Source organism: Megalops cyprinoides, chromosome 1 (assembly GCF_013368585.1).
Source record: "Megalops cyprinoides isolate fMegCyp1 chromosome 1, fMegCyp1.pri, whole genome shotgun sequence".
Lineage (NCBI taxonomy): Eukaryota > Metazoa > Chordata > Actinopteri > Elopiformes > Megalopidae > Megalops > Megalops cyprinoides.
In genome coordinates this window covers 53,473,997-53,500,674 of record NC_050583.1, presented here as the reverse complement: position 1 = coordinate 53,500,674, position 26,678 = coordinate 53,473,997, and the positions used below count along the sequence as shown (strand labels likewise).

Here is a 26,678-nt window from a genome sequence, read left to right as displayed (position 1 = left end):
TCTTATTCCATTAACTCCTAAATCGGGTTTAAAGACCATATTGATGCTGGATGTTATTATGGGTGATTATCAAAACAACAGACAATGGGGCAAAGTGTTTACTAACTGGTTTATTGGTAATTTCGTGTAACTACGACAGATGGTAATGCCACAAAATTATAAATCAACCTTTTCACTGCTGAAGTGCACGCCTGGCCCTTTAGCTGGGTGGAAGCACGATGGACAAAGAAGCATTTTCAGAGAAAGAAAAAAAAAAACTTTTGTGTCGCTAATTGAAACATGCGCCTGCATTTCAGGGGAAAATGGGGACTGGGACTGAGAACAGCTGATGAACTGAAACGCGCGATTACAGTGTAATTACACTTACAGATGTATAGAGGGGCAGTGCCTCTGTCTCAGCTTCCCCCTCCAGTGCCTGATCTCTCTCTCCTTTTCCTCCCACCAGCCTCTGATCTCTCTCATTTTCCCTCTTCTAGTGTCTGATCTCTCTCACTTTCCTTCCAGTATCTCATCTCTTTCTCTTTCCTCCTTCCAAAGTCTGATCTCTCTCTCTTCCAGTGTATGATCTCCTCCCACCAGCTTCTGATCCCTCCACCTTCCTCCCACCAGTGTCTGATCTCCCTTTCCCTTTCAGTGTCTGATTTCTCTCCCTTTCCCCCTTCTAGTGTCTGATCTATCTTCCTTGTCATCTTCTAGTGTCTGATCTATCTTCCTTTCCCTCTGCTAGTGTCTGATGTCTCTACCTTTCCTTTCCATGATGTTTACAGCTCTACACGACACACCCAGCTGAGCTCCGCAGTTGAATGACAGAGGGCTTATTTTACATTTTTATCTTAAGTCATATTTTATGGTGTGATACAGCTGTGCCTTTTCTCCATTTGTTCTACAGGGATCCAGGGAAGTGTCTCCGGTGTATCTGCACACTTGCCTACAGCACTCCCTTCCGCCCTTATTAATATCATTCAATAACTCACCCTGGAACCTTTCTGAGTCGATCTGCAGTGAATCGCACAGAGCTGCTGCTGTCTGCCTTCGCCTGTGTGCCTCTATTCAAAAAAGTTCTTTCTGGTTCAGTGGCTGTTATTTGCTTGGCTTTTGGTTACTTTGAGCTGTTTTGAGAACACTGACAGAGACTCTCAAAAATGCAACATGATGAGGTGTTATGTTCTGTTCAGACAGTTTTGTGTTAAACTTGTGCTTTGTTCCCATGTGAACTGAGTCCATATGTGTCTAAATATTACAAACATATTACAAAAGAAGTACACTGTCTTAAATAAGAATAAGAATAAGAAACACTTTGTTAATCCCTTTATTAATCCCGAAGGGATGGCTAAAAAAGACAATTAAAAAACTGCAACAAACAAGTTTACCCGCAGATGTATTGATTACAAAGAAGGGCAACTCATTCATTGAATATGTCCATTTCCACATGATTTGTGTGTAAATAACACTTCACTCAGGGCTCTGACATGGTAATAAGCAAACCTGTTTTTCTTTCATAAATCGGTTTTGACTTGTACAATCCAATCAGAAAAACAAGACTGAAACATGACAAACGTCTGCTGCTTGAATGACTCCTAGCTGCAAACTGATGATTTGCAAACTGCTGTTGCATATTTCCACAGTCCACACACATGTACACACGCACGCACACACACACACACACACACTCCCGCCCACCCACCTGGAGCAGCAGAGAACGCTCCTCAGACTAGGCATCAGAGCAGAGGGCCAGGGGGGTGATCCGACTCACTGATAGATATGCTAATTCCATCATTCACTCCACTTCACTCTCTTTATTCTTCCCAATTAAAGCAAACGCTTCTGAAACTGTAATTAAGCCGTTCGACGGCTGTGACCATCCGCCGCTTTTAATGAACCCCTATTGATTTCCCCTTTATTTCTATCTGTTGCCTGGCCCGGATCGTCCCGGAGGCCCTGAAACACACGGTAAGGCATAAAGTGCATCTCCTGACCCGACGATCCTGCACGCTGCAGACCACGGCCTAATTAAAACCCAAACAACAACAAGACAAAACCAAAAAAAAAAAAATTCCTTGAACAGTAGAACAGGCTGTTTAGGAGATTAGGGCAATTAGGGCGAGTGTCACATACGCAGACATGGTCCGACTTCCGCACCGCAGCCTGGTCTGTAATTAAGTGACCGGTATTAAGGTTTACAGTGATGCAAATACGACCACAAAAAAGCTGTTAATTGCTGGACAATGGAAAGCGTATTAGCCCATAAATCAATATGTTGTAAAGTGGAAAACACAGCAGCTGATCTGAAGCCAGACTGGGGGAGAGAAGGGGAAAGTGGTTCTATTGAGACAGCGGCTGGTCAGCATCTGTTCTGGCTAAATAAGCATAGGAGAATCACACAGCATTTAAGTACCCAGGTGCTGTCTGTTTATTCACTTGCAGGAGTGCTTATTAACCAGGGAAATGTCACGACTGTGTATTTCTGTTTGCTTCTAATCTAATTTTGCTATGAGTTGTTTCACTGCCTTGTCTGCTTCTGTTATGAAATGTAAGTAACCCAAGATAGGCCACACCCATCTTGCCCAATCAACAAAAATGCTAGAATCACAGCATCTTAATGTAACACTTTTCATGTAACACCTTTTCAATTAGTTTTGACTGAGTTCAACTGAAAATGTCAACCATAAAAAAGGTATTTATATAACAGAGTATTTTTCAGTTTAAACACAATATCACAGCTTTCAACTTCCACTACAGATGAAAGAAAGTGGCTATAGGAGTATGTGACAGAAAACACACATATGAAGCTCTTCCATGGGCCTATCACAGCACAGTCTGGGGCAGATACAACTGGGCTTTTCACACAACCTGAGACTAACAAACCTTCCAGTGGCAGACAATGAAATGTTTCTTTAAACACTGTTTCGCAGTGTTAGGGGGCTTCATCCAACTATTGGTACAAATTACTGAAGATTAATTTGTATCACTGAAACTAAGCCCTGCATCAGATTACATGATATTATCATTACTGTTGTACGTATGGATTATTGTGTCAAACATAAAACTGAAGCAACAAAATGCACATGGATTTCAACTAAAGAGAATACTTGAATTGCCCTTAAAACAGTTTTTTTTTTTTTCGCAGATCTTATGGGAGGTTGCCCTCATCGAACCCCCCTATTGGTTGATCTGCACAAGGGCAGACACCGATTTTCTCAACGGTACTCTTTAATGTGGCCAATTGCTCAAGAACCCCCGATATCGGAGTAAAAAAAGGCATATCAATCATCCTGAACAGCACCATCAGGGATACTCCCCCTGACTTCTGCAAGACGAGCACCATGCACACTCATTAACCATACTTCTGAGCCCGCAGTCATTTCCCAGGCCTGCTTTGCATTCAGGGTACTTAAGTAATGCGCAATTATATGTAACTTTCTCTCTGGCTTCCAATATGTACTTTTCAGCCAATTACTTCGAATCACTGCCACTTTTGAAGAATCATTTCGCAAGTGCAGAAATCTGAAAATGACCGCAATTTTCACTAATTTCATGAGCTGGGATGGGGGCAATGTTTTACATTACAAAAATGTCATTATTGCATTCTGAATTATGAGGGAATTGGTTTCCTTCAAAAACTTTTCAAGTACATTCAGAGTTTGACTAGGGTGAAAAGCACTCACATCATTTATAATCCTTTCAAAGTAAGATGCTCAGGCCATCCTGCACCATCTAACATTTGTGCCATTAAATGTTAAAGTGAATACCATGTGATTCCTGTATCTGCTCACAAAAAGTAAAATAAAATAAAATAAATCCAACCATAACAATTTCCTCATTTCAGACAAAAGTACACATCCATCTTGATAATCTTATAAAACCACTTAATACCTACTTACTGTAATCAAGGACAAAATGAATGCAGGTACACACACACACACACACACACACAAGAGCAAGTCACACAAACAAGTGTATCTTATTTTGTCCTGAGGTTAGGCTAGGCTTTAAAGATTGAAAGCTTGAAAAGTTAGCTATTACAGTATTTTTTAACATAAATAGTTCATTATCAGTAAGAAGTATCGACACACACTTCACTAATACATAGATGCAACACAGAGAGCATGACAACTACAATCAAATAATTTGACTCCTTTTCAAAGAACCACACAACAACAAACAATGTCAGTATTAACTACAATACGTTACAACATGACACTGGTGCAACCTTTTGCAGGAGAATTGGTCTTAAATGAAAAAGAGGCAAAGAGTGGCAGTAGTGGGCATACTGAGGGCGCACCTTTCCCTTTTTATTTATTTCAACCACATCAGCATCCTAGCTAAACAGCTGAGAAGAGTTTCATTTCAGTGTATGCAAACATAAATTAGCTCAAACGTATATATCAACAGCTAAAAGACTAAATAATTTTTTTGATTAAAATTCTAACCACAATATGGGGAAACCACCACAAAGATTGACAGAGAGCTTTCTTTACAGACCACCCCCCATAGTGGTTTTCCACATGAGGGGGAAAAAATATGATAATTCAAACCAGGAGATTTGTGTCCTTGTTGAAAATGATTTGCCTTGCTCACTGCCCGAAAATGGCTCTAGTCTTTCTCCTCAATGAAAGGACTAAGAACAGAATGTATTAAAAGTATGTATAAAAGCCAAAACCTGGCACCTTCTCTGCAAAGGATGCATTAGACAGCCAGAAACTGGTGGCCACTTACCCAACTTTTTGGTAATTAGATCAACTAAAAGCATAAAGCAGTCAATATGACTGATCCAGGACCCTAGCTCCTGTTCAAATCCCACCAGCCTCCACCAGCACAGTCTATTTCAGCCGAAGGAAGCACCAGGGGGGCTTCAGCAATGCGGAGAAGAATGTCAGCGGTAAGCACAATTAACAAGCTTAAATCTACAAGGGACCCACAGCAAGCCCAGACATGAAATGTAACTCCAGCAACAGGAGGTTAATAATTCCTGCTCTCTCTTCCTTTTCATGCCCACGATAGATCTCGCAATAAATGAACTGCATTTTAGTTTGTGGCTCCTGGTCCATTAATCAGTGCAAAAGAGACGTGTAGTCAAGTTACGCTGGGAAGGAACTCGACGAGCGCGTCTCGGACGCGCAATTAGGGCCCATTAGCCCAGCTCTAATTAGGCCCAGGGATGTTGATGTTTCAAGTACTGTTTTATTACAGTGCTCCATTTCTTGGGAGCATCTTTGCCGACCGCTCCGCTGAGTCTTCTCCCCGGGGAGATGTAATAAGCTTGGGTCAATGAAAAGACCATCGTGGTGGCAGAGCATCAAACAGACGCAGGCAAAGGGCAACGTCACCCGCTCACCAAGAAGATGAAGAAGATGGGAAAAAAGAAATGGAAAATTAAAAAAAAGAAGAAAAAAGGGCCCTGGCTGAAATTAAATTGATCTGCTTGAGGTGCCACGTCTAATTGCTCGCTGACAGACGAACGTGACATCTTACCCGCTGCCCCCCCCACCCCCCCGACCCCCCGCCTCCCCCCTCCACTTCCCGCCAAGCTCTAATGCCGGCCACATTAGCCCACCGCTCCGATTCAAATTCACAGACTGGAGGCAGACAGTCTACCGACGCCGGCCGCCCTGCACCGAAACAGACCTGACTCATCACTGTCCTTCTCACCAGTCAAAGACAAAGGGAAAGGTCACACCAACAGGGGGGGTGAAAAAAAGCACAAAATTACGGCTTTCGCATCAGCTTTTACTACAAGAACAGACCCATCTGTCTTATTTGTGGTACCGTTTTCCCTCAACATAAAGGAACAACAACAACTAAAAAAAAAAAAACACAAGCGAAGCAAAGTGCCTCTATTTTAGAAAATTAAGAAGTGGTTCATTTTTCAGATATGACATGAGCGGGGCCATTAAAAGCAATCACATTCATCAAGGCCAATTAAGGCCCGGCTCATCTGTCCGGATAAATAATCGGAGCGACGGAGCGCTAACAGGCAGCGGGGAGCAGCTGACTGACAGCCAGGGCAGGTCACTCGGCAGCCGGCCCCCCATTACTGCTGCCCAGAGCTCCACCCCACGGAGGGTGAGGGAGATGGGGGGGGGGGGGGGGGGGTGAGACTGGGGGTGAGTGGATTCGGGCTTGCCACTGGAAACACTAGGGATGGGTGCGGAATGTGAGGATATGGGTCCTGTCATTGGCAGTGGGAAATTACATTACATTAGGTTACATTACATTACGTTTCCTTTATTTAGCAGATGCTCTTATCCAGAGTGACTCCCAGCACAAGCGAACAGAAGTGCATCCATTCAAGTTAAATGAGCAACAGTGCCAGACCAGGTGAACAACACTCCCAGACCAGTGAGTGTGAGCTATTCAAGCCCTACCACCAGCTAACATCTGCTAACCTGACTAGACAGCCTAGAAACAAAGGGAAGCCAAGTGCCCACACTACCAACACATCACAGTCACTAGTTCATAGAATTCAAAACATACTACACATAAAGTGGGTCTTCAGTCTGCAGTGTAAGATGGCCAGTCATTCCGCTGTCCTGACTGCCGTGGGAAGTTCATGCCAACACCGAGGGACCAGTGCAGACAAGCATCATGTTTGAATGACATTGAGGTATATTTAATCTGTATCTGACAGTGCAGTGGTAAACAATATTAAAGTGTACCTACTCTGTGTCTAAGTGTGTGGCGGACAATGACATCATGGTGTACTGTCTGAGTATCTGAGTGTGTGGGAGGTTCACGAAGGTTTAGAGGCACACTTATGCTAGACTGGGCAATTCGAAACTGGAAGAGAGACATTCTAAGGTATTTTGTAATGCCAAATTATGAAGACCCTTTCAGATCTTGTAATTTGGTTGATTTCCATTTTTTTAAAAATTTTGATATTTAAGGAATCATCAGATACATTGAACACCTTTCTATCTTCCTATTCTACATTCAGCCATTTAGCCCCCACTGCACTTGCAAACATTTTTCCATTAAACTTCTACTTGATTTAAACCTTGTCTGGTCACCAGACTGACAGATACAGGCCATCTGTTCTGGCCAAAGCTGTGAAAGCACTACCATGACACAACGAGGTATCCAAATCTCTGACTCTGATCAAACATACTATTTCCCAGCATATAATCAAGTTGTCTCCCCGCATAATCTAATAGTGCATCGATGTGTGACCGTTAACATGGACAGCCCTGTTTACAAATCTACCTGGTTTTCCCTGTTCAGCTCTGATGCTCACAGGCCCCTGGGAGGGACCTTGGGGCTATTTCTACACCACACCTGGGTTCTGTAGGTGTGGTGTCTGTGTGGTCTGTGTATCTGTGTGTGGTGTAGGTGTGTGCATGTGCGCACAAAGGTGCATGTGTATCTATGAGTGGTGTGATTGTATGTTCCTGTGCTGGAGTGTTTGTGTATACATGGTGGGATGTGTGTGCGTGTGTGTGTGTGTGTGTGTGTGTGTGTGTGTGTGGTGTGTACCTGCATGTGGTGAAGTTGTGTGTGTAAGCATGAATATGCATGTGTATCTATGTGCGATGTGATTATTTGTGTCTGTATGTTTGTGGTATAGTTGCGTGTGCATAAATATGCATATGCATCTATGTGTGATGGGATTGTTTGTACGTATCTGTGTTGGTGTGATTACGCATTTGTCGTGGGGTGTGTGTGTGTGTGTGCGTGTATGTGTTTGTGTGGTGTGATTGTTTGTATGTATCTCTGTTGGTAGGGTTGTGTGGATGTGGTGGCGTGTGTGTGTTTGTGTGTACGTGTGTGTGTTTGTGTGTACGTGTGTGTTTGCGGGGCGTGTGTGTTTGTGTGTACGTGTGTGTTTGTGTGTACGTGTGTGTTTGCGGGGCGTGTGTGTTTGTGTGTACGTGTGTGTTTGCGGGGCGTGTGTGTTTGCGGGGCGTGTGTGTGTTTGTGTGTACGTGTGTGTTTGTGTGTACGTGTGTGTTTGCGGGGCGTGTGTGTTTGTGTGTACGTGTGTGTTTGTGTGTACGTGTGTGTTTGCGGGGCGTGTGTGTTTGTGTGTACGTGTGTGTTTGTGTGTACGTGTGTGTTTGCGGGGCGTGTGTGTTTGCGGGGCGTGTGTGTGTTTGCGGGCTGTCAATAGTGCGCAGCAATGACACAATCCAGCGGCACGCTGTGTCTGTACAGCCCGGGAGGACCAGCACAACCTGGAACGCTCTGCGAGTCATCGGCGCTGATTACGCCTCGATCCATAGAAATTGAATAAGGCCAGCTCAGCGGTCTCCAAATAAACCCTCTAATTAATTAATTGTAGCCTGTTCTGCTCTTTCACTCTCCACCCCGGGGTCAGATCGCTCTCCCCCCACCCCCCCACCATCTCAGCTGGCCACTATCAGTGAAACGGTTGAAGCAAACCTGATTAAAAAAGCAGACTTCCGAATGACACACAAAGCTAGCTAATGTATCATTTCATCAGATGAGTGGGATTTATTGTATTTTAAGTATTGGTTTTCAAAGAGGGAGGATTTGGTTTTCTCTGATACACTTGTACAATTAACAAGTGAGCAACTTCATTCTGCTTCCCGCGAAATGGCTATCTAGCATGACTTAACTGAAACCCGATAAGGCATGCCTTGCTTGAAATATGGAGGGCAGTGACAGAAAGCAGTGCTCAGCTCTTAATGAGTAATGCACCAAATTTGTGTGACCCATGACTGGCAGTTTTGCATGTTATTACCATAATAAATGTATTGACAACTTTTCATGAGCAAATAAAACTCAGGGTAAGAGGCTGGCTGGCCACACAAATTATTTATAAATTGGCCTTGAAAGGAGCATTCAAGCAGACATGTGCTTAGAATGTCCAACTGGACATATTCCCTGAGTATGATTTTCAGATATTTGACAGCACTGCTGATATTTCCAAAGCCAATTTGAATTCAGTAGGCAAGCAGACATACATACACCATAACTGGGCTTGAGACAGTATGTCACCTGCTTCTCTTGGTTTGATAAGACTAACTGTGTTCATGCATTACATTACATCACATTACATTACTGGCTTTTAGCAGACGCTCTTATCCAGAGCGACTTACATAGGTTACAATTTTTTACATGTCATCTATTTATACAGCTGGATATTTATTAAGGCAATTGTGGATTAAGTACCTTGCCCAAGGGTACAGCAGCAGTGCTCCAGCAGGGAATCAAACTGGCAACCTTTCAGTGACGAGTCCTGCTCCTTAACACTATGCTACACCGCCACCCTATATGCAATATGAGGACTAAAGAGTGCAATAGCAAAGCTATTTTTTAGACAAACGCCACTGCTATCATTTAAAAGGGATCTGGAGCAGCGGTGAGAAACTTGGGCATTGTTTGTACCGGACTCAGCTGATGGCTCAGTGAAAGCCCCTGTCATCCGATGATCCTTCTTCACTCTGAACAAACGCCAGAGTGACAGGTCAGGCTGGATGGTCAGAACTCCTCTTGTCTCCATCTGTTTACAGGTAGCGAATCAAAGATGCATCTTATTTCGGGGGCTGAAAGTGCGTCTGGGGACCGATCGGGTTTCTCCCGATACACTCAAGCGTCCCTGAGCAGTGGCTACTTACAGCCTCTGATCCGTGTCTTTGAAAAATGAACACGCTAAACATGCTGCATAATTAAATGGCAACGACCCTTCAAATGAAATATTTTCCCTCTTCAGCAGTATATGGATTTGATGAGTGAAACGCTATGCCCTTGTCTTCACACCAGTGTGCAAGACAAGGAGTCATTACTTATCCTCAGTAATGATCAGCGGAGATGCTGCTGTTGTTTCTCCTTTCCCACGCACTTTTACCAACTCCTTAAAGGTGTTTTGGGAATTACTGTATCTCTACCACCTACTTCTACCAGCTAGCTTGTACCTTGTCTGGCCAACTACTGAAACTTGGTCATACAGCGCTTCTAATATTGCCGACTCCTTATATGGTTTTTTGCTTGTGTTGAACTCTGCCTCACTTCTAAATCACTTTGGATAAAAGCGTCTGCCAAATGAATAAATGTAAATGTAAATTACTGGACAATTTCAATCCTGTACATTGGTCTTTTTTCAGCAGCGGCAGACAACATGCTGATCCGTGTACAGAATGTTCTAGATGTTGCAGCTCTTTCTGGATCATGTGGCCACACACTTCTCAAGCCTTTTAATGTTTACTGTGGACAGACACACCTCATTTAAAACGCTGAATATAACTGTTTGAAACACTGTGAAATGCTTTCAACTTGACTGGATGCACTTCTGTTCTTTTGCGCTGGAAGTCGCTCTGGATAAGAGCATCTGCTAAATGAATGTAATGTAATGTAAATATTAATATAGCATTTTTGCTTTGTCCATTATTATCATTAACTGTTTTATCTTGAATTCTTTATAAATGCAATGGGAGTAATGAGCAGGTTTTTATGCACTATGAGGGAAAAAGAAAGAAAAAAAATCAATGGAGCGTTTTCTGCCAGCTTCTCTACAATATTTGGTTTCTTGTGGCGGATTTGTTTCCTGAGTGGCTCTGCAAAAAGACCATCTAATCGAAACATCAATTTATTATCTAAAAGTGCTTGTTCCAGAAACACCACATATTTAATATTAATTTGCCCTTTTCCAGGAATTTTACAGTTGCATTTCCACCACTAAATTAAAAAAATCGAAGAAAAAAAAAACATTTCTTTGCCTTTCTGTCATGACATTTGTTAAACACATTTTCCACAAAGTGTTTATCTTTGCAAAATAATGGACAATGTGAGAATTCAAAGATTGTAACAATGGGTGTTTTTGTGAATGGTGATGAGGAGACCGTTAGAACGTTACTAAGATGGACATGTTACACAGAACAGGGAAGGGGTTTGGGGGGAATGCATCTTGTGACATGTATCTAGGGGGTATCGCGTTTCCCTTTGAAAGATGGTGTTGGGGGGGGGGGGGGGGGTAGACAAGGGGAGGGGGCATAATGGTGAGCAGTGAGGCCTCCATTTACAAATATTTTTTGGAAAATAACATATCATGTTTTAACACAACGGGTCCCCGCGGGCCGGGCCGAGGGGCCGCCAGAGACCGGCCTGAGAGGGCAACGTGAGCGGTATTGAGCGCGCGGGGCAGCTGGAGGGCTATTTGCCATGGCATTCTGAACCGGGGGCCTTGTATGGATCCTTCTGGACCCAACAGGTCCCGTGGGAACCTGCCTTCTGCTGCTCAGGAGGAATCCCCTCCATTATCACACCGCTGGGACGTCCCGTCGGACCCCCATGTCCGCCGACCCCCAGCCTGCCTGTACCCTTGACTCCACTTCCTCTGAAAACAGCAGCCTTTCCTTCCCCTGCACTCTAATTCAATAGGATTTACAGTGGCGTCGTTCGTCACAGCCGATGAAATATTAATAATGAATTGCTGGCTCATTTGATTCCCATGAATATGATAAATGAACAGGGGGAGGGGGAGATGGGGTGGGAGATTATACTTCGCATAACTATGACTATATATGTCTTAACCACTTTATGTACTTACATACTTAGCAGAGTAATCCTTCCAAATTAGTCTCGAAATAAGTCCAGAGGGAGGCAGACAACATGGGTCTGCATGTTAAATAATAGCCCACTTCCTGCAACACGCAGCAGTAGGAGGACGATTTCTCATTACTATTAATTATGCTGAAGAATTAAAAGGACTTACAAAGCCCTTTTTATACAATTCCTAAAACTGCATCAGGGTATCACAAAAAAAAAGAAAAGGGATTCTTGTAACTGTGTTCATCTGTGAGTGTTTTACCAATCTGGCCATTAGCAAAGGAACAAAAGCTCGCAAGTTGACGGATGGGCAAGGTGCAGTATCAGATCAATCCTGCCAATAATGTACATTTAGCACCTTCAGCGGGAGATTATCTCAAAGAGCATAAATAAAAAGCTAACATGGCCACCGGGTATATGTTAACTGGATCCAATTTGGGCGACTGCCACCCTGCCTGGAGAGAGTATCCGGGCATATTTACTTCATTAGGTAAATCAATTAATTGCCTCCCTCTAAAATAAACAAAACAGAAATCCCAGTCACCGGGGCCTATTAAAAACAGCAGGCGGGCTTGATAGGTGCTTTTAGACGCAACATTTACATGCAATTATCTTCTTATATAATTAAGCGCATTCGGTTAACGAGCATCTTGCAAGCGGACAGCGTTGCTTACCGAAATGAGCGCTCGGCAGCCCAGAACACTGAGTGAGTAATTAGCGCTCAGCATGCCAATGTTAATGGAAGTGATCTGAAAAACCATCAATGCCAGGAAAGAGCAGAATTAAAGGGAGCGGGTGGGTGGGGAGGGGGGGGCGCGTTATTTGGTGACACACTCATGCAAAGTCACATGACTTGGCCAGAGACACCCAAACAGACAGGCCCACGCATTCAGGCCTTTTTACTCGCTGGATTAACCAGCAAGTGCACAGTGCTCTGGAGAAAATACGAAAATAAATGCGTCTGAAAATGATGCTTCTCCACCTATATTTAACGGTTGATTTTCTGTATGTCCATAATGCATCCCTAGACATGCACTACTACATGTTTGCACACACACACACACACACACACACATATACATCTCCAGTATATAGTAAACACAGGGGCACTTTTTAGTTCCTCCCTGCTTGGATAACCTGTTGGTTATTCTCCCTCTGGGAAACATATTATACTGATGGATCCTGCAGTTCTCTCTCAGAGTGTCCTTTCTCTGAGAGATAAAATTAGGAGTACATGATGAAGCTATATTTTTTTCTTTTCCCTGAAGCCATGGAGACTCATCTGCAGAGCCTTCCTCGCCTAAATTCTCCCTGTTTAAAGAGGTACAGTCCGCATAGCTCTCTTCTGGCTCATTAAAAGACATATATCCCAAAAAGTCCTGCACAGGGGCCGCAGTGAGAGTGAAGTGCAAGTATTCTCTCAATTTCTTTTTCAAATGGATCCTGCTTCTCACATAAAGCTGATGATTTACGCACAGCTCACGTGTTCCCATGAACGATGAGCTTTTTTCACCCAGCATGCCCTGGAAGGTATCAGTGCTGCAACTCCTTATTTACTGTACTCCTGCTTTATGATGTTTTTCATTCCAATTTTATTTTATTTTACTGAATTTTTACAAATCCAACCCCTGGCTGCTGTTAGGTATTAATTATATATGTTTATTTTATTATCACTTCATGTACCCTGCATTCTTAACTATAGCTATGTATATGTCATAGTCGTAAAATATATGTATTTTACATGACACATTTAACAGTTATACAGACAGCATAATTGTATAGGCTTATCTGCTACTACATAATTAAAGCAAGGATTGGCTTTTGTGGCGGTGAATATGCAGAAGTCTTCAAATCTGTATATACTGTTTCAATTAATTGTATTATTGGACACCTTCATGATCTCCACTATTAACAATACTTTAACCAGCCCCAGATGCACCATGTGGTAGGAAGATCTGTAATGCAAAGATATATAATGCCCTTAGCTTGACAAGAGAGAACTGACATATCACCCCGTGAACCTCTGCCTATGTAGGTCACCACACTTCTGACTAGCCTCTTCCTACACCCGCTACGTAATATATGATACCACCAAAGTCATCCGCATTGTTCTGCTAATATCTGTCCTCCAGCTTACCTGGGCTGAAAATACAATACAAATGGGCCAGCTGATTCAAAAGCTCAGATTTGAACGGCTGCCAAATTTCAACCCCTACGACTGCTGCAGCTTATATTGTAATTACGATGCAACTATGCGAGTCAGTAAGAATATCTGATGCCTTTGTTCTGCGCTTTCTATTGAGCCTAATAAACACTTACCAACTCTCCAAGGGCCTTAACTGAAGGGGTGACAAAGTTTCCTCCCTAAACCTGATACCTTCCCCAACAATACAAAAATACTCTACCCTCTAAAGACTAATTGGTGTTATTCACCTTTTGATTATCCAGAAAGGGATATTCAAAGTCTTAAAGCATATTTTCAGTGCTTTTGAGGCTCTGAAACATGAGTAAGAGGGGGGAGAGGGAAAAAAAGACCATTTTGTTTATTATTTGACCAGAAGCATTTGTATTTCTCAGAAAGAGGGTCATTTGATCAGGTAGCCTTTAAGGGAAATCGGGGTATAAGTGCAGTTGGAACCGCTGGCGATGTTCACGGACAACCTGCACCACCGTCACTGATACTCTCTCTGTGCTCTCTCCTTCGCAAACTGTCTCCCTGCCCGCAACTGTGAAAAGTCTGTGCTATTCCAAAGAAACAGAAATGCAGTTGTACGTTTCTATTCCGTAACACGATCTGCCGTGCCGGCTAGCTGTTTAAAACTTGGCTGCAGTGCCATCTGCTGGTTGTTAGGGCAAAGCCTGGTTCAGAGATTTGTTTGAGAGAAAACAAAACATTCTGGGCCTTCCAGGCTCACACTGATGTAGAGCTTCACTCTTCAGTTGTCTATGGTCTGGGTGGGACAGCTGGTCATATATTCACTAATTCTGCAAAGACGACTACCAGTGTTTAATCAATGTTTGTCTGAAGAACTGAATGCAAGAGTTTTTATTGTTTAATGCAAACATATTTTTGTTCATTTTTTGATCATTGAGCTTCCAGAACTGTGTTTGTGAAGAAAAATAATAATAACTAAGACTTGCATGTAATTGCAACTGAAAGTCAATAACAATTGGTGATTAAATCCAGTCCTTCTGCTTTGCTGTGTTGGACTGAAATGGAAAAAGTTTAAAATGTACAGCTAAAAATGTAAAAAAAAAAATGCTACAGATGTTACAGATTTACATTTACAGATGTTACAACTGCTTAGGTCCCACATCAACAAACAGGCCCAGAGGCAACATATTAATGCATTCACTATAAAAAGACACCGATCCAAACAGGAGAGGTATGTCAAATAGATTTAAACACTTAAAATCACATGCCTGTGTGACAGGGCTACTAACATCACGGTACGCTGACAATAAATTTTACTTTGTTTTGGCTCTACAAGTTTCTTTCAGCAGTGATTGGTAACACAGCTACTACACTCATTACAAAGACAAAACACTGTGGTAGTGCTACAGCAGATACCTCTGGCATGTTTTCTGGAGGCTCTTTTGCCAGCCGTGGGGCACAGAGTAACGTTCAACGCTGTATTTTCTGTCCCAATGAGCAGCGTGTGACGGTGTGCAAAGGAACATAATATCAGGGCTGTGAATGCCATACGGGGCATAGAAGCCTAGGAGGTCTAGGTCTTGATTGACAGGTTCAATAACCCTAACATCCTTACACAAAGTCGCCCTGAAACACCTGTCTCCACTGGTGCTGAATTTCAGAAGCCACAAGCCATCAAACTCAGGAAGTGAGTGATCAAGACCAGGGGAAAATTCAAGACACTTTACTTTCAATTGTGTCCCATATTTTAGCAACACAGGTACATTCACTTCCTGAGAAATGCGAAGTAATGTAATACTTGAGGATTTAAGTACACTTTGCTGCAAGGAAAAGTGACAATGACATACTTGGCATTAAGTGCATGCGTATATTCTTAAAAATATATATTTTTTCAACTTTTATTAAAGGGAGGGACATGACAGTAGCTCCAATAACAAACCTTATGATAGAAGAATATAAAAGGGGGGTCCCGGAGTGTGGTGTGAGCACACAGACAAAGTCACTGGTATTTTCGCTCTCGGGTTTATAACCGTTGCCCAGAGAAAATGGAGAGCTCATTTTTACTAGTGGGAAAAATGATTCATAGCCTTCCACTGGAGAACCCTGTGGGACTTGCAGATATTCAAATCTGGGCTGAGAGTGAGTTAGGCACTCTGTGGACATGGGGTAAACACACCACAGAGACACGGCCTCCTGCATGCACAGGAATGACACATTCCACCCCCCCCCCCCCCCCCACCACCCGCAACCCTCCCACCCCCTGTCTTTCCCAGGTCGGGGCCATCACCATGCCCAAAAGGGAGGACACAGAATCCAAACGGGCCGCAATGAAAAATATCACGCTACTACAAATGCGAAAACAAGCTGAAAATGGGTTTTCACTTCCTCCCTCCTGCCCCCTCTCCCCCTGAGGTTTGGGGAGGTTTGAGGGTGGGGGGGGACCGCCCCAAGGTCTTTCATTTGTGCTTTCTTATGCTCCCCTGTATCTATGCTCATTTTTCAGCAGTATTGCATTAAGTATTGATATTGATTTCTTGTAAATGGTCCTGAAATGGATGGCGTGCACTTTTTTTTTTTTGTTATTGTTCTGCCGGACTTGTAGGTAATTTATTACGGCTTCAAAGAGGCCTGTCCCTTTGCCATGAAGTCTTCTGATTGAAAGCGCCAGCCTCGCCAACCACACACGCTCAGACATCCCTCATTTTCACACCGCGAACCATAAAACAGGAACGCTCGCGCCGGGGTGCTCAAAAAAAAGCACTCAGCGTTAAACAAAGACGCAAACTTACCGGGCCTTTCTCCTGTCATCTTAATGGTGGTGGTGAGGAGGGATATTATTTCTGTTTCATTATTTATCATTATTTCTTTTCCCTTTTGTCCTGCGATAGTTCTTTTGCCGAAGCCTGTACAATGTTATATCACGAATCAGCGCGCTCCTTGAAAAACTGAAGTGGATTACAAGAGCGTTGTCTTTCTGGCGGATGCTTCAGAATCTCTGAGAGCATCTGCAAAAAATTTACATTTTCATTGTATTTCTGTACTTTTATGTTTTCTGGTGTCTCGATACTATATGGGACGTGTTTGACTGAATTAGAATTCATTGTTGTCCTCATTTATGATTGAAAATTTATTTATCATCAGATGAAATCATTTTATGAAGCATCGAATAGAAGAGATGAATAACTCCATGTGGAATCTCAAACAGTTTCAAATGAGGCATATTGTCCACCTATTATAAGATAATATGGGTCAAAGCCCACATTTTCTGTGCTTGCTGGACTGTATGAGGAAGAACTCTGTCTGTGTACTGTATGTGTGTACTTCTGTTTGTGTGAATGGTGTGTGCATGTGTGTATGCATGTGTATACCCGTGTGTGTGTCTGTCTGTGTATGTGATGTGTGTGTGTGTGACTGTCTGTACTTTTACGAAAACATGAGGGTGATCCCTGTGCCAGACATGGGAAGTAAACATCACAGATGCACTTATGAGCGCTCTTACCTGAGGAGAGTGCCCCAGCAAGGCCCAGAGCGATTCTGTAGACAGCGTCCTGATCTTGGAGAACTCCAGCTCGTCCGTCTCCTGCCGGTTGAGAGCAATGTGCTGGCAGCCCTGGTAGTCTCCCTTCAGCTGCTCACCGCAGTGCAGTCTCACCAGGTCCCAGGTGCCCATTTTCTTCAGCACCTCCCTCACGTCTGCCAGCTGCCGATATGACAGGTGACCTGCATCACAAAAAGCACACAGCACCCTGGTATTACAAACTCTGAATATAACAGGTGTAGTCTTCACGCTAGTCATTAAAATCACTGTGGGTTTAAAAGAAAGCAGTCATAAACCCTCTATTTGATAACCTGGGGCATTTACTGGACCAGCCCCACACAATATTGGTCAAAGTCTACAGGTAAAGGCATCTTGTAATCAACTGCATAATAAATGAAATGAAAATTCACCATTCATTGTCCAGCAATAACTGCCTTCCATCTTTCCCAGCGTGGACAAGAGGAGATATTCACACATGACACCACACTTACCCTCGCACCATCACCACTTCACTCACCGGACAACCAGGACGGAGTCATAGCATCAGAGATCCAGGCCACATAGCCCTCCCTGAAGGAGCGCAAGAAGGGTTCCAGGTCGCCGTGAGACACCAGCTCCTCCCTCTTCCTCAGCCCCTCTTCCAGGTGACAGTCGGCCGAGAGAAAAAGCACTCTGGGATGGAACAGCGCCTGGCGAACGGACACCCCGTTGCGCTTCAGGTGGTTCCACAGGTTAGTCGTTTTGGTCTAGAGGAGCAGAAGGCTTCCTGTCACATGGGGTAGCTGGAGGTGGTCATTCCGGAACATTCCAGAATTGAACTGAATCAAATGAATGTTCAGATTCTTAGAAAATTCTTCTGTAAACATGCTGCTGAAAACTCTTCTGACTTCTGACCTATATATATATATATATATTATATCAAATTTTTGGAATGTACTTTTTTCCCTAACCATTAGGGTTAATTAAATTCAGTGGATTTGCGTCCTATCAGTATATGCTATCTCTTCTACTGTAGACTCTGACTGAAATGGCACCATAATTTAGCATAATTAAGATTTATCAAAAACATAGACACACAATAAAACTGGGACAATGGTTTGGGATGGGGAATACATGTGTCCACAGAATGAATGCATGCACAATGACAGTGTCATCAAAGGTGAGATTAGTTACCCAGGAGTTGAACTAAAAGTAAGTGTTAAATAATGTAAAAAAAAAATAGATTAAAGAGTTGGAGCTGAGACTCTCTGAAAGCAAGGCAATCCCAGATCTGCCACTCTTACCATCTTACCGCTCCAGATGTCAGTATTGTAATGTACATATGTATCCTTAATCATAAATCCTTGAACACAAACTACACCTGTAGACTGATCTCACACCGCTGCTCAAGCAAGCTGCAAAGCCTAGAGTAGCCTGACCATGCAACACAGAGGTCGGCGATGAGACTTTACCGTGATGGCCTGGATGGGGTCAGCCACTTGTTGGATGGAAGTGTTGGTGAAGTTTTGGTCCTCTTCTTTTTGCCGTAGTTGCCAGTTCTGGCTCTGCGCTGACACCTCGCCCCTCCAGCATTTCACATCAACGCAGAACACACCACGGCCTTTAAAACAGAGGTGGAGAGAAGGTGAGGGACACCTGCCTGTGAAAATCATCCCCTGTGTTCAAAAACTTAGGTGTCTCTCTCTGTGTACCTTTGGTACAGCTCAAAGCTAAATCAGTACTTGCACAGAGACACATTACATTACATTACATTAGTGTTACATTCATTTAGCAGACATGCTCATTCAGAGCGACTTCCAGCACAAAAGAACAGAAGTGCATCCATTCAAGTTGAATGAGCAACACTGTCAGACCAGGCTAACAACACTCCCAGACCAGTGATTGTCAGCCTAACACTATGCATAAAACCATACCTTTACGCAGAGCCACTGATGACCTCATACTGATAAATGGCAAGGGAAATGTCCATCAATGAAGTTTACCACTCACTAGCCATGGCAACATGAAGATCGCATCCCTTATTTAGGAGTTACGAAATAAGAATAAGGCAAGGCCTTGGTTTAACCTCATATCCAAAAACCAGGAAAAGCCAGGCCAACCTCTGTTCAGCTGAGGCTTAGCTTAACTACAACATAAGTGGATATCTTTTCCATCCACTGCATTTACAGGTGTCCTTGAAATGCTCACATGATTTATTATGGTGAAAAATAAAAGCTGATATGAAGCAGTAGAAATTATTTTTTAATGATCAAAAACAGGGAGTGTTACACTGTCATAGTTGCTATGAAACACAACCCACTGTTTTAACCCCATCTTAATTTTTATTCCTTTCAAAGAGAAAGATAAATCCACCTCTCCAAAGAGAGAGGAAACGTGCACCAGGCACTGTATCTCTCTCATGAAGCTTGGCAGCAAAGCCAGTTATGGCCTGTAACTGCCAGTTCTGACATTCATTCTAAACCTCACACAAAAGCACAGACTTTGCAACAACCCTCAACATGAAAAGGCATATATTTTATGAAAAGATGTCTTTGTACCTGTGAGGACAACTAGGTTGATTTCATCTCTAGCTGTTTGAAACTGGTTAGGAATCCGCGGGTTGCAGAAAATGGCATCCTTTCTCAGCCCACCAATGTTCCTTGAGGGTAAGCATCATGAATAAAAAAATAATGAGATTTTGTGAAACAGATTGTGTAACATAACTGGGAAGACAGAGTGCAGTCTGCCTGTATACTATGCTTAATCCCCTCGTGGTGTCCCCCCCCCCCCCCCCCCCCCCCCCCCCTTGGAGGCAGCATTTCCATCAAAATTCCATTCTCCCATCATTTGGGAAAATTTCAGAAAAAAAAAATGCTTATGGTATTCAGTATTTCATTGTTAAGAAATCTGAGTCACATTGTCGAATTAACCCAACCAAGCATGACCATGTCCCCACGTCTGGTATCAAAGAACTCTTTAAGACACAGTAAGGTACGCTTCATCAGGTGTCATAGAATAAAACTAAAAGGACGTCGAATAAATTAGCAGCGACACGTACCTTATTTTTTCAACAACGTCATTTAAACTGTGTGATAACTGTTGGCTGCTCTCATCTCGTGTGCGACATTCTGAAGGAGCTGAAGCCAATTGAAACTGGACCAATCTGCTTCCGAGCTGAAACATTTTGCGACGTGTCTCTGAAACAGCACGCAGAAAGTGTCAAACGCTAAAAACACAAACACTACAAGAGTTACACAAGTGACACATTTTAAGAGAGGCACTGCTCAAACACCTGACGACAAAAGGACCAAATGCAAAAGACAAAGAAGGCTTTAACCTACAAAAGAACACACCATGTTTGGGAAAAAAAAATCTACGCATTGATATTACACTCAAAGAAAGAAAATGAGTTTTTATTAATAAGATGCAAAGTGGTGTTATCGGTTTACCAATCAATACAGTTAACACATGAGTTACACGGGGTCCTTATGGGTCAATCGATATGCACTGTCATTCTCACCTAATTTAAGGATGAAAAGATAACCATATATTTTCTACTCCCTTACCGATTCAATTTTAACACCAAGATACAAACGTTTTATTTACTGAACACGTAGCTACTTGGCTGAATAGAAAAATAAGTGGATTTTACCACAAAACATAAACATGTCTTCAAAAACATCTAACCTCAGAACAAAGCACAACGAGAACAGCGTCATATCCTAGCTGCCTAACTAGCTAGCTAGCGAGCTAGCCAGCGAACAAAACAAAGACAATAGCCTTTTCACTGACCTCTTGGTGTAGCAAAAAGGAGCTGTAATCAGCAATCTGACATGTCTCTGGCTTTAAAACTGCGCTTACACTTTAAAAATGCAATGACCAGCTGCGCTGTGTAATCTTATCCTGGGACGCGGTTTCACAATCCCGCTCTTCCTCTGGTCCCTTTGGCATTCCTTGAAGACGTAAACAACAAGCCACGTGGAGCGTTACACTCCTCCTTTAGGAAATACACGTACCCAGCGTACCGACGTCACTGGCAATATTCAGAATTTATCGCGACCTCTCCATAACACTTGTCAACATTTTAACTCATTTAGCAGTGGATGTCATTTGTTGAATTAATCAGCCGCTTATCGTTTCAATATTCTTCTGTCTCCTACAGTAATATGTAAACAGGTTTTCTGGTAATATTTGTTATATGATATGAAACAAATCGTTTTTATCTGTAATTGAAAGTGGCTTGCGCATACTACACACACTGGTGTCAACAGGCCTGCAAAGGAATTAAAAGATGAAAGCAATGTCACCCTCATTGCCATAAGTAGGCCTACCCCAGTCTCATGTTAACACATGTCTGTTAGCTTTTTTCAGTCAATTTTGTCTTCTTATTTCTATTCCTTTGACATTTGTTTTAAAATGTAGATTTGGTGATTAGCATGGATAATCAGGCATGTTACAATGTGATGGAAGAAAGCAATGCAGTTATGAAAATTGAACAAAAGCGTATGAGCAGTGCAATTTCATTTCCACTCACATCTTCCTAGCTACTACATAACATCAATAATTCCAAAGCCTTTGAATTACTTTCAGAGCCGACTAAGAGCATCCAGTATGAATGAGTTGTTGAATAAACAATCTCTGTTGACTTTTTTTCTTCTTAAATGAAAAACACTTCCAGGAGACGTGCAGCACCTTAAAATTGGCTTAAATATTGAGAAAGAGAATAGTGCCATAATCATTTATCATTTTTTTTAGGGAAAGATTTTAGGAGTCGTCAATCTTACAGAAATTACTGACATTTTCATTTTCAAGTTTCCACATTATCTAGTAGTAACTAGAAAGACTTTTCTTAGATTAGTGCTGAGGGCACTTGTGTGTTGTAATTGAATAAGGATGTCATTTTTTGCATATCTGAAACATCTGACAGGCATTTGGGGTGCTTCGATACCCATCAATCAGGAAATAAAAGGGAAAAAGAATGAGCACAGCATAAAGTACTGTTCACGTATTATTTATCATGGGGTATTATGAACCGTGACTTCGCTCAGAAGTTATCACGCTTGCGCCAACAGTCACTTAGAGTCTCTCTCTAGGTGCAAAAAAGGTGAAATGGTGCCCCTGAAGGCATTACTGTACCATTCTCAATAGAGGTGGTACAGGTAATCACTACAACTCATCACATACACAAGCATTAAATTATGACAGCACACGCATAAGCCCAAATCTTGACTGAAGATCTATTTACAGGGAAATGTGTGTGTGTGTGCAATATCTATCTATCTATCTATCTATCTATCTCTCTCTGGCATGCATTCTTTTAGAAAAAAAAACCTCACTGGAGGCATATGTACCTATGGTGAATGATGATTTGATATCTTTGCAGCCTCTTTACAGCCCAGAGACATAGGACCAGGATGGCCGGACAGAGCCAACCCCCTGCATTGTTATTCCAGGGCTCCTTGATATATCATCCACCGTGTACAGTGCGCATGCATCTTTGGGAAATGAGCGTTACAGTGGGGACGGGATTTACAACTTATGCCTGACATATGCCGCTAATTCACCTTGACAGCCGTGTCAGCTCCAGCCCTATAAATAATTGATACAGGAGGGCCGCGAGTGCAGCCACTGTTAGTGCTTGAGATGTTAGATGGCGCCGGCATAATGGATGAGTATTTGTTTGTCGTTCCTGTCGCGCGAGCATCACCCACTGCGGCTCCCCTCTCTCTCATTTGCATGGGCAGACTGAGATGCTTGGAGCGTAAATGAGTGTGTAAAGGGTGATGGAATGACTTTCCCTCGCTGCCTACCACGGCCCTTGTGAATGCTCGAGTAGCTTCGCAGGGATTGGTGTTAGATTATCCGGTTCAGGGGGTTAACACAGGCACCTTTCTGCTCTTCGCGGACCTGTCTAATCTTTCCTTGACAGCGTGCCAGGTAGGCGTACATGGAGCGGGGGGGGGGGGGGGTAGCTGTTTTGAGAAAGATTCACACCGCAGTTGATTACAACACTGCGGCCTACTCATCTCCCCTCAACATTCCCCCCTCCCCCCCAAGCTAAACTGGCACCCACTGGAGTCATCTGATCGCAGGCATCCTCACTTCACAGTCCAGGCACTTCCAGGAGGAACAGTGTGTTCTCTCTCACATACTCTCTATCTCTCTCTCTCTCTCTCTCTCCCGCTCTCTCTCTCTCTCTCTGCATATCAAATTAATTAAGGTCGGTGTGAAGTGGTAATTCAACGTGACGCATCAGAATCCAGGCAGCAACGATAATCTAATTCTCTGTCTCCATTATCTGTTAATTATCAAGTTTTAACAATGTGACCATCATTATGTTGCCCTCATGCACCAGTGTGTTCAGAAATTATTGTTCATTAAGTCAGTGTTGGCCTTGTTATTGGTTGTGTCTCTCCCTTAGTTGTCAGTTCTGAACAGAAACACCTTTGAGATGCTAGTAACACATTAAATGCAATCTAAACCAGGTCTATATCAATGATCAGCTCTTAGAAAAATGTAGATGTATGGGGTTGATGCATGATGCATTCTGTTGAACTTATTTTTATGCATATATTTATGTTTTTAATTGAAATAACACAAAGACAAGAAAGGAAATGATTTTGTTTTCATAAAGAGACATCAAACTAAATCAATCACACTAAATTGATCATGATCCTGAAATCATTATATTGCCATGCTACTATGAATTGCTTCCTATGATCACAAAACGCTAACACAGTCTGCCACCTGTAAATGCAAATCTGATCACTCAGGTGGAGCCTATTGATATTCATTACCATAGACTGGCAAGTGAACTTCTCAAACCTGGCATCTCAGTCAAGAGGGCACAGATGTGCAACAATCTGCTTGTCACCACTGGTGTGTCTGCAGTCTTCAACATACAGTTTTAATGATAGCATTTGTTTACCCCTGCTTCCACACAGCAACATTCATTTTTCATTTATACCTGTAATTCATTTAGTTTTCATGTTTCACATTCTGTGTTATTAATTACACTATATAAATAGAAAATTTAAAAAAGAATGATTAAAGTGCTGACCCACAACAAAAGCTAAATAAGAGTGGAAACAGTCTTAGTATTAACTGCTCATTAATTTCTGGACTTTTGGATTGTCACTGTCTCAACTGAATAATATAGAAATTCAGCTCTTCGCTAAACAAACGGGTGTGTGTTTCAAAGCAAAAAGAACCTAAAACACTTTGCAGCAGAAAAAGAATTCACTTTTATATCATAATCGGGCAAAATACAGCACTGCATATCATGGTTAAAATGCCTCAATTCTTGTTTTAAAACCCACAGAGGCTAACCTTAAAAAGGTGCTCCAGACTTTTCCCCCTTGTTTGAGCCCAGCGCTCCGGGGACGTCAAGCGGGCCTTAAATTTGCTCATAGATGACCGTAAATTCGCCAGGGCTCAGCTGATGTGCGTCTCCATTACGCGTATGATGGCAATCATGTGGATGATTATATGGGTAATGAAACCCGTGCCTCCTCTTTGTGTCTGCCCCCCACTCCCCCTCCGCTCCGGCCCCCTGCTCCCAGGCTTAGTGCCCGTGATGGATGGTGCGCAAGTGTTGAGGTGAGCGCCAGCCCATCAGTTCCCCGGCCCATTACGGCGGCACAGGGACGAGGCAGGCCGCTTGCCAAATCGCCCCCCCCCGCCTTCTGACAGTATCATTCCCCCATCCCCCTGTCCCAAATCTTTTCTGTTTCCTTTTGTGACCTTTCATACAGGGATATATATCTGTGTGTGTGTGTGTGTGTGTGTGTATGTGTGTGTTTTCGATGAACAGCACAATCTCATTAAAGCAATGCATTAACCAAAGACTCTTTAGCTAAACGACAGCCAGAGGAGTGAAAGCTAATAGCCACGGGCAGTTTGGAAACTTAACTCATGAATCACACTGTTAATGCCGCTTGGGGCCCGGAGCAGTGCAGGTACATGACTTTCTCTCTCTCTCTCTCTCTCTCTCTCTCTCTCTCTCTCTCTCACTCCCTCCGCTCTCACTCCCTATCCCCCCCCATCTCTGCTTGTTCTCATAAGAGGGAAAGCTCATTACTTTCCACCTGATGGGAGAGAGTGAGTGAGCGGGCAATAATAAAGCTTGAATTTTTCAATACTGTTAAAAATGGGTAGTCTGACAGCTCACCCGCCAGTGCATGGGAGAGGCCCAGACGCCGCGTGGAGAGCAGCCGAATTAGCACCGCCATACATCATAAAATGTAATTAAATCAAAGCGCAGAATGAAATTAGTTTTCTGTGGCTAAACCACTGCCGAAAGAGCTCTATTAAATGAACTGTAGTGGCTGGACTAAATAATTCACCATGAGGGATTTTTGCATTTGTTCAAAAATTGTGCACTTAATTGTCTGTGCTATACTACAGAATTGGGCCCGTGTTAACAACGCGCCCAAAGCGCACTCACTGATGCATATCATGCACTCATTAAATGAAAATGTGGCCAATAAGGCTTAAAACAGAGGTTTCCAACCACAGTGGTAATCAAAACATGGGCCAGACGATGCTCACTACAGGTGGAATTACAAGGCAGGGCAAACACCTGTACAAAGCACAGAGAACAGGTATTTAACAGAGGCCTGAGGTTATGCGCATAGATCTGATTTCTGAGGACAGAAGAAAGGCAATGTGACATAGCTGGGATGAGTTCCTTCATGTACTGGATTGTTGACCTCTTCCACATACAGTGTGATAACTTAACAAGGGAACATGACTAATAAAAGACTGCTCTGGAAACGAAGACCCAAACATTAATTGACCAAATCAAAGTAGGAATTAAATACCATATTACAATATGTGTATGGAGATGTCAAAGAAATGAACAAGACTGAGATCATTTGTTGAATAATTGTTGTTTCTATTTTTTCAGGAACGCTCAAAGACGTCATATATTTCATATGACATGAAGTCCATTTCTGTTTCACAGAGGCTGAAAGAATGGTTTATTTTCTGTGAAGATAATTTTACTTCAAGTGCCCTCTTTTGCAATGATTAGTCAATCAAAAGCAGAGTCAAATTATTAACTCAGAATATGTTGTACTTCAGTAAGAGCAAAAGAACAAAATTGGTCCATGTACTTAAGCAAATATTGCGTTCACTTCATTGGAATGCATTGGATTGCTCCATCGGTACAATCATTTGGTGTAATGATGGCAGCTATCTTAAGCCCCTGGGAATAATCACTGCTTTCTGAATTACAGTAAAGGAAGATGAGTTATGAGATCTTATTTTCATTCTTAATACACCATGGGATATGTAAGTAGTCGTTAGCATCTCATGGAATTAAAGTGAAAAGTAAAAATAATGTTCTGGTCTCTGTTGCTTAGGCAACAATTTTATCCAATCGATGGAGAAAGTATGCATTCAAGTTACAGATCAGTTCTCTACAAGTGACAGGCTACAAGTTATAACTCATAATAACCACAGTGATGATTGCTTTATCTTATTCCTCACTCCCTTCCAGCA

The 26,678-nt window shown here is 42.7% G+C and overlaps 1 protein-coding gene across 2 annotated transcripts in view; it reads right to left on the bottom strand.

Annotated features, from left to right (window-relative positions):
- The window catches only part of si:zfos-911d5.4, a 38,728-nt gene extending 14,193 nt beyond the window's left edge, over nucleotides 1-24,535 (bottom strand). The window contains exons 1-6 of one of the 2 annotated variants that reach the window (XM_036542577.1): nucleotides 24,504-24,535; nucleotides 20,233-20,371; nucleotides 19,733-19,833; nucleotides 18,647-18,795; nucleotides 17,713-17,941; nucleotides 17,157-17,377 (exon numbers count right to left, since the gene is read on the bottom strand). In XM_036542577.1, the coding sequence (XP_036398470.1) occupies nucleotides 17,157-17,377; nucleotides 17,713-17,941; nucleotides 18,647-18,795; nucleotides 19,733-19,833; nucleotides 20,233-20,357 (825 nt within the window). In that variant the 5' untranslated portion in view covers nucleotides 20,358-20,371; nucleotides 24,504-24,535. Of the gene's footprint in view, nucleotides 1-17,156; nucleotides 17,378-17,712; nucleotides 17,942-18,646; nucleotides 18,796-19,732; nucleotides 19,834-20,232; nucleotides 20,372-20,966; nucleotides 21,111-24,503 lie in introns of those variants that run through there. The other variant, XM_036542569.1, reaches the window with a different exon arrangement.
- Between the last annotated feature and the right edge of the window lie 2,143 nt (nucleotides 24,536-26,678).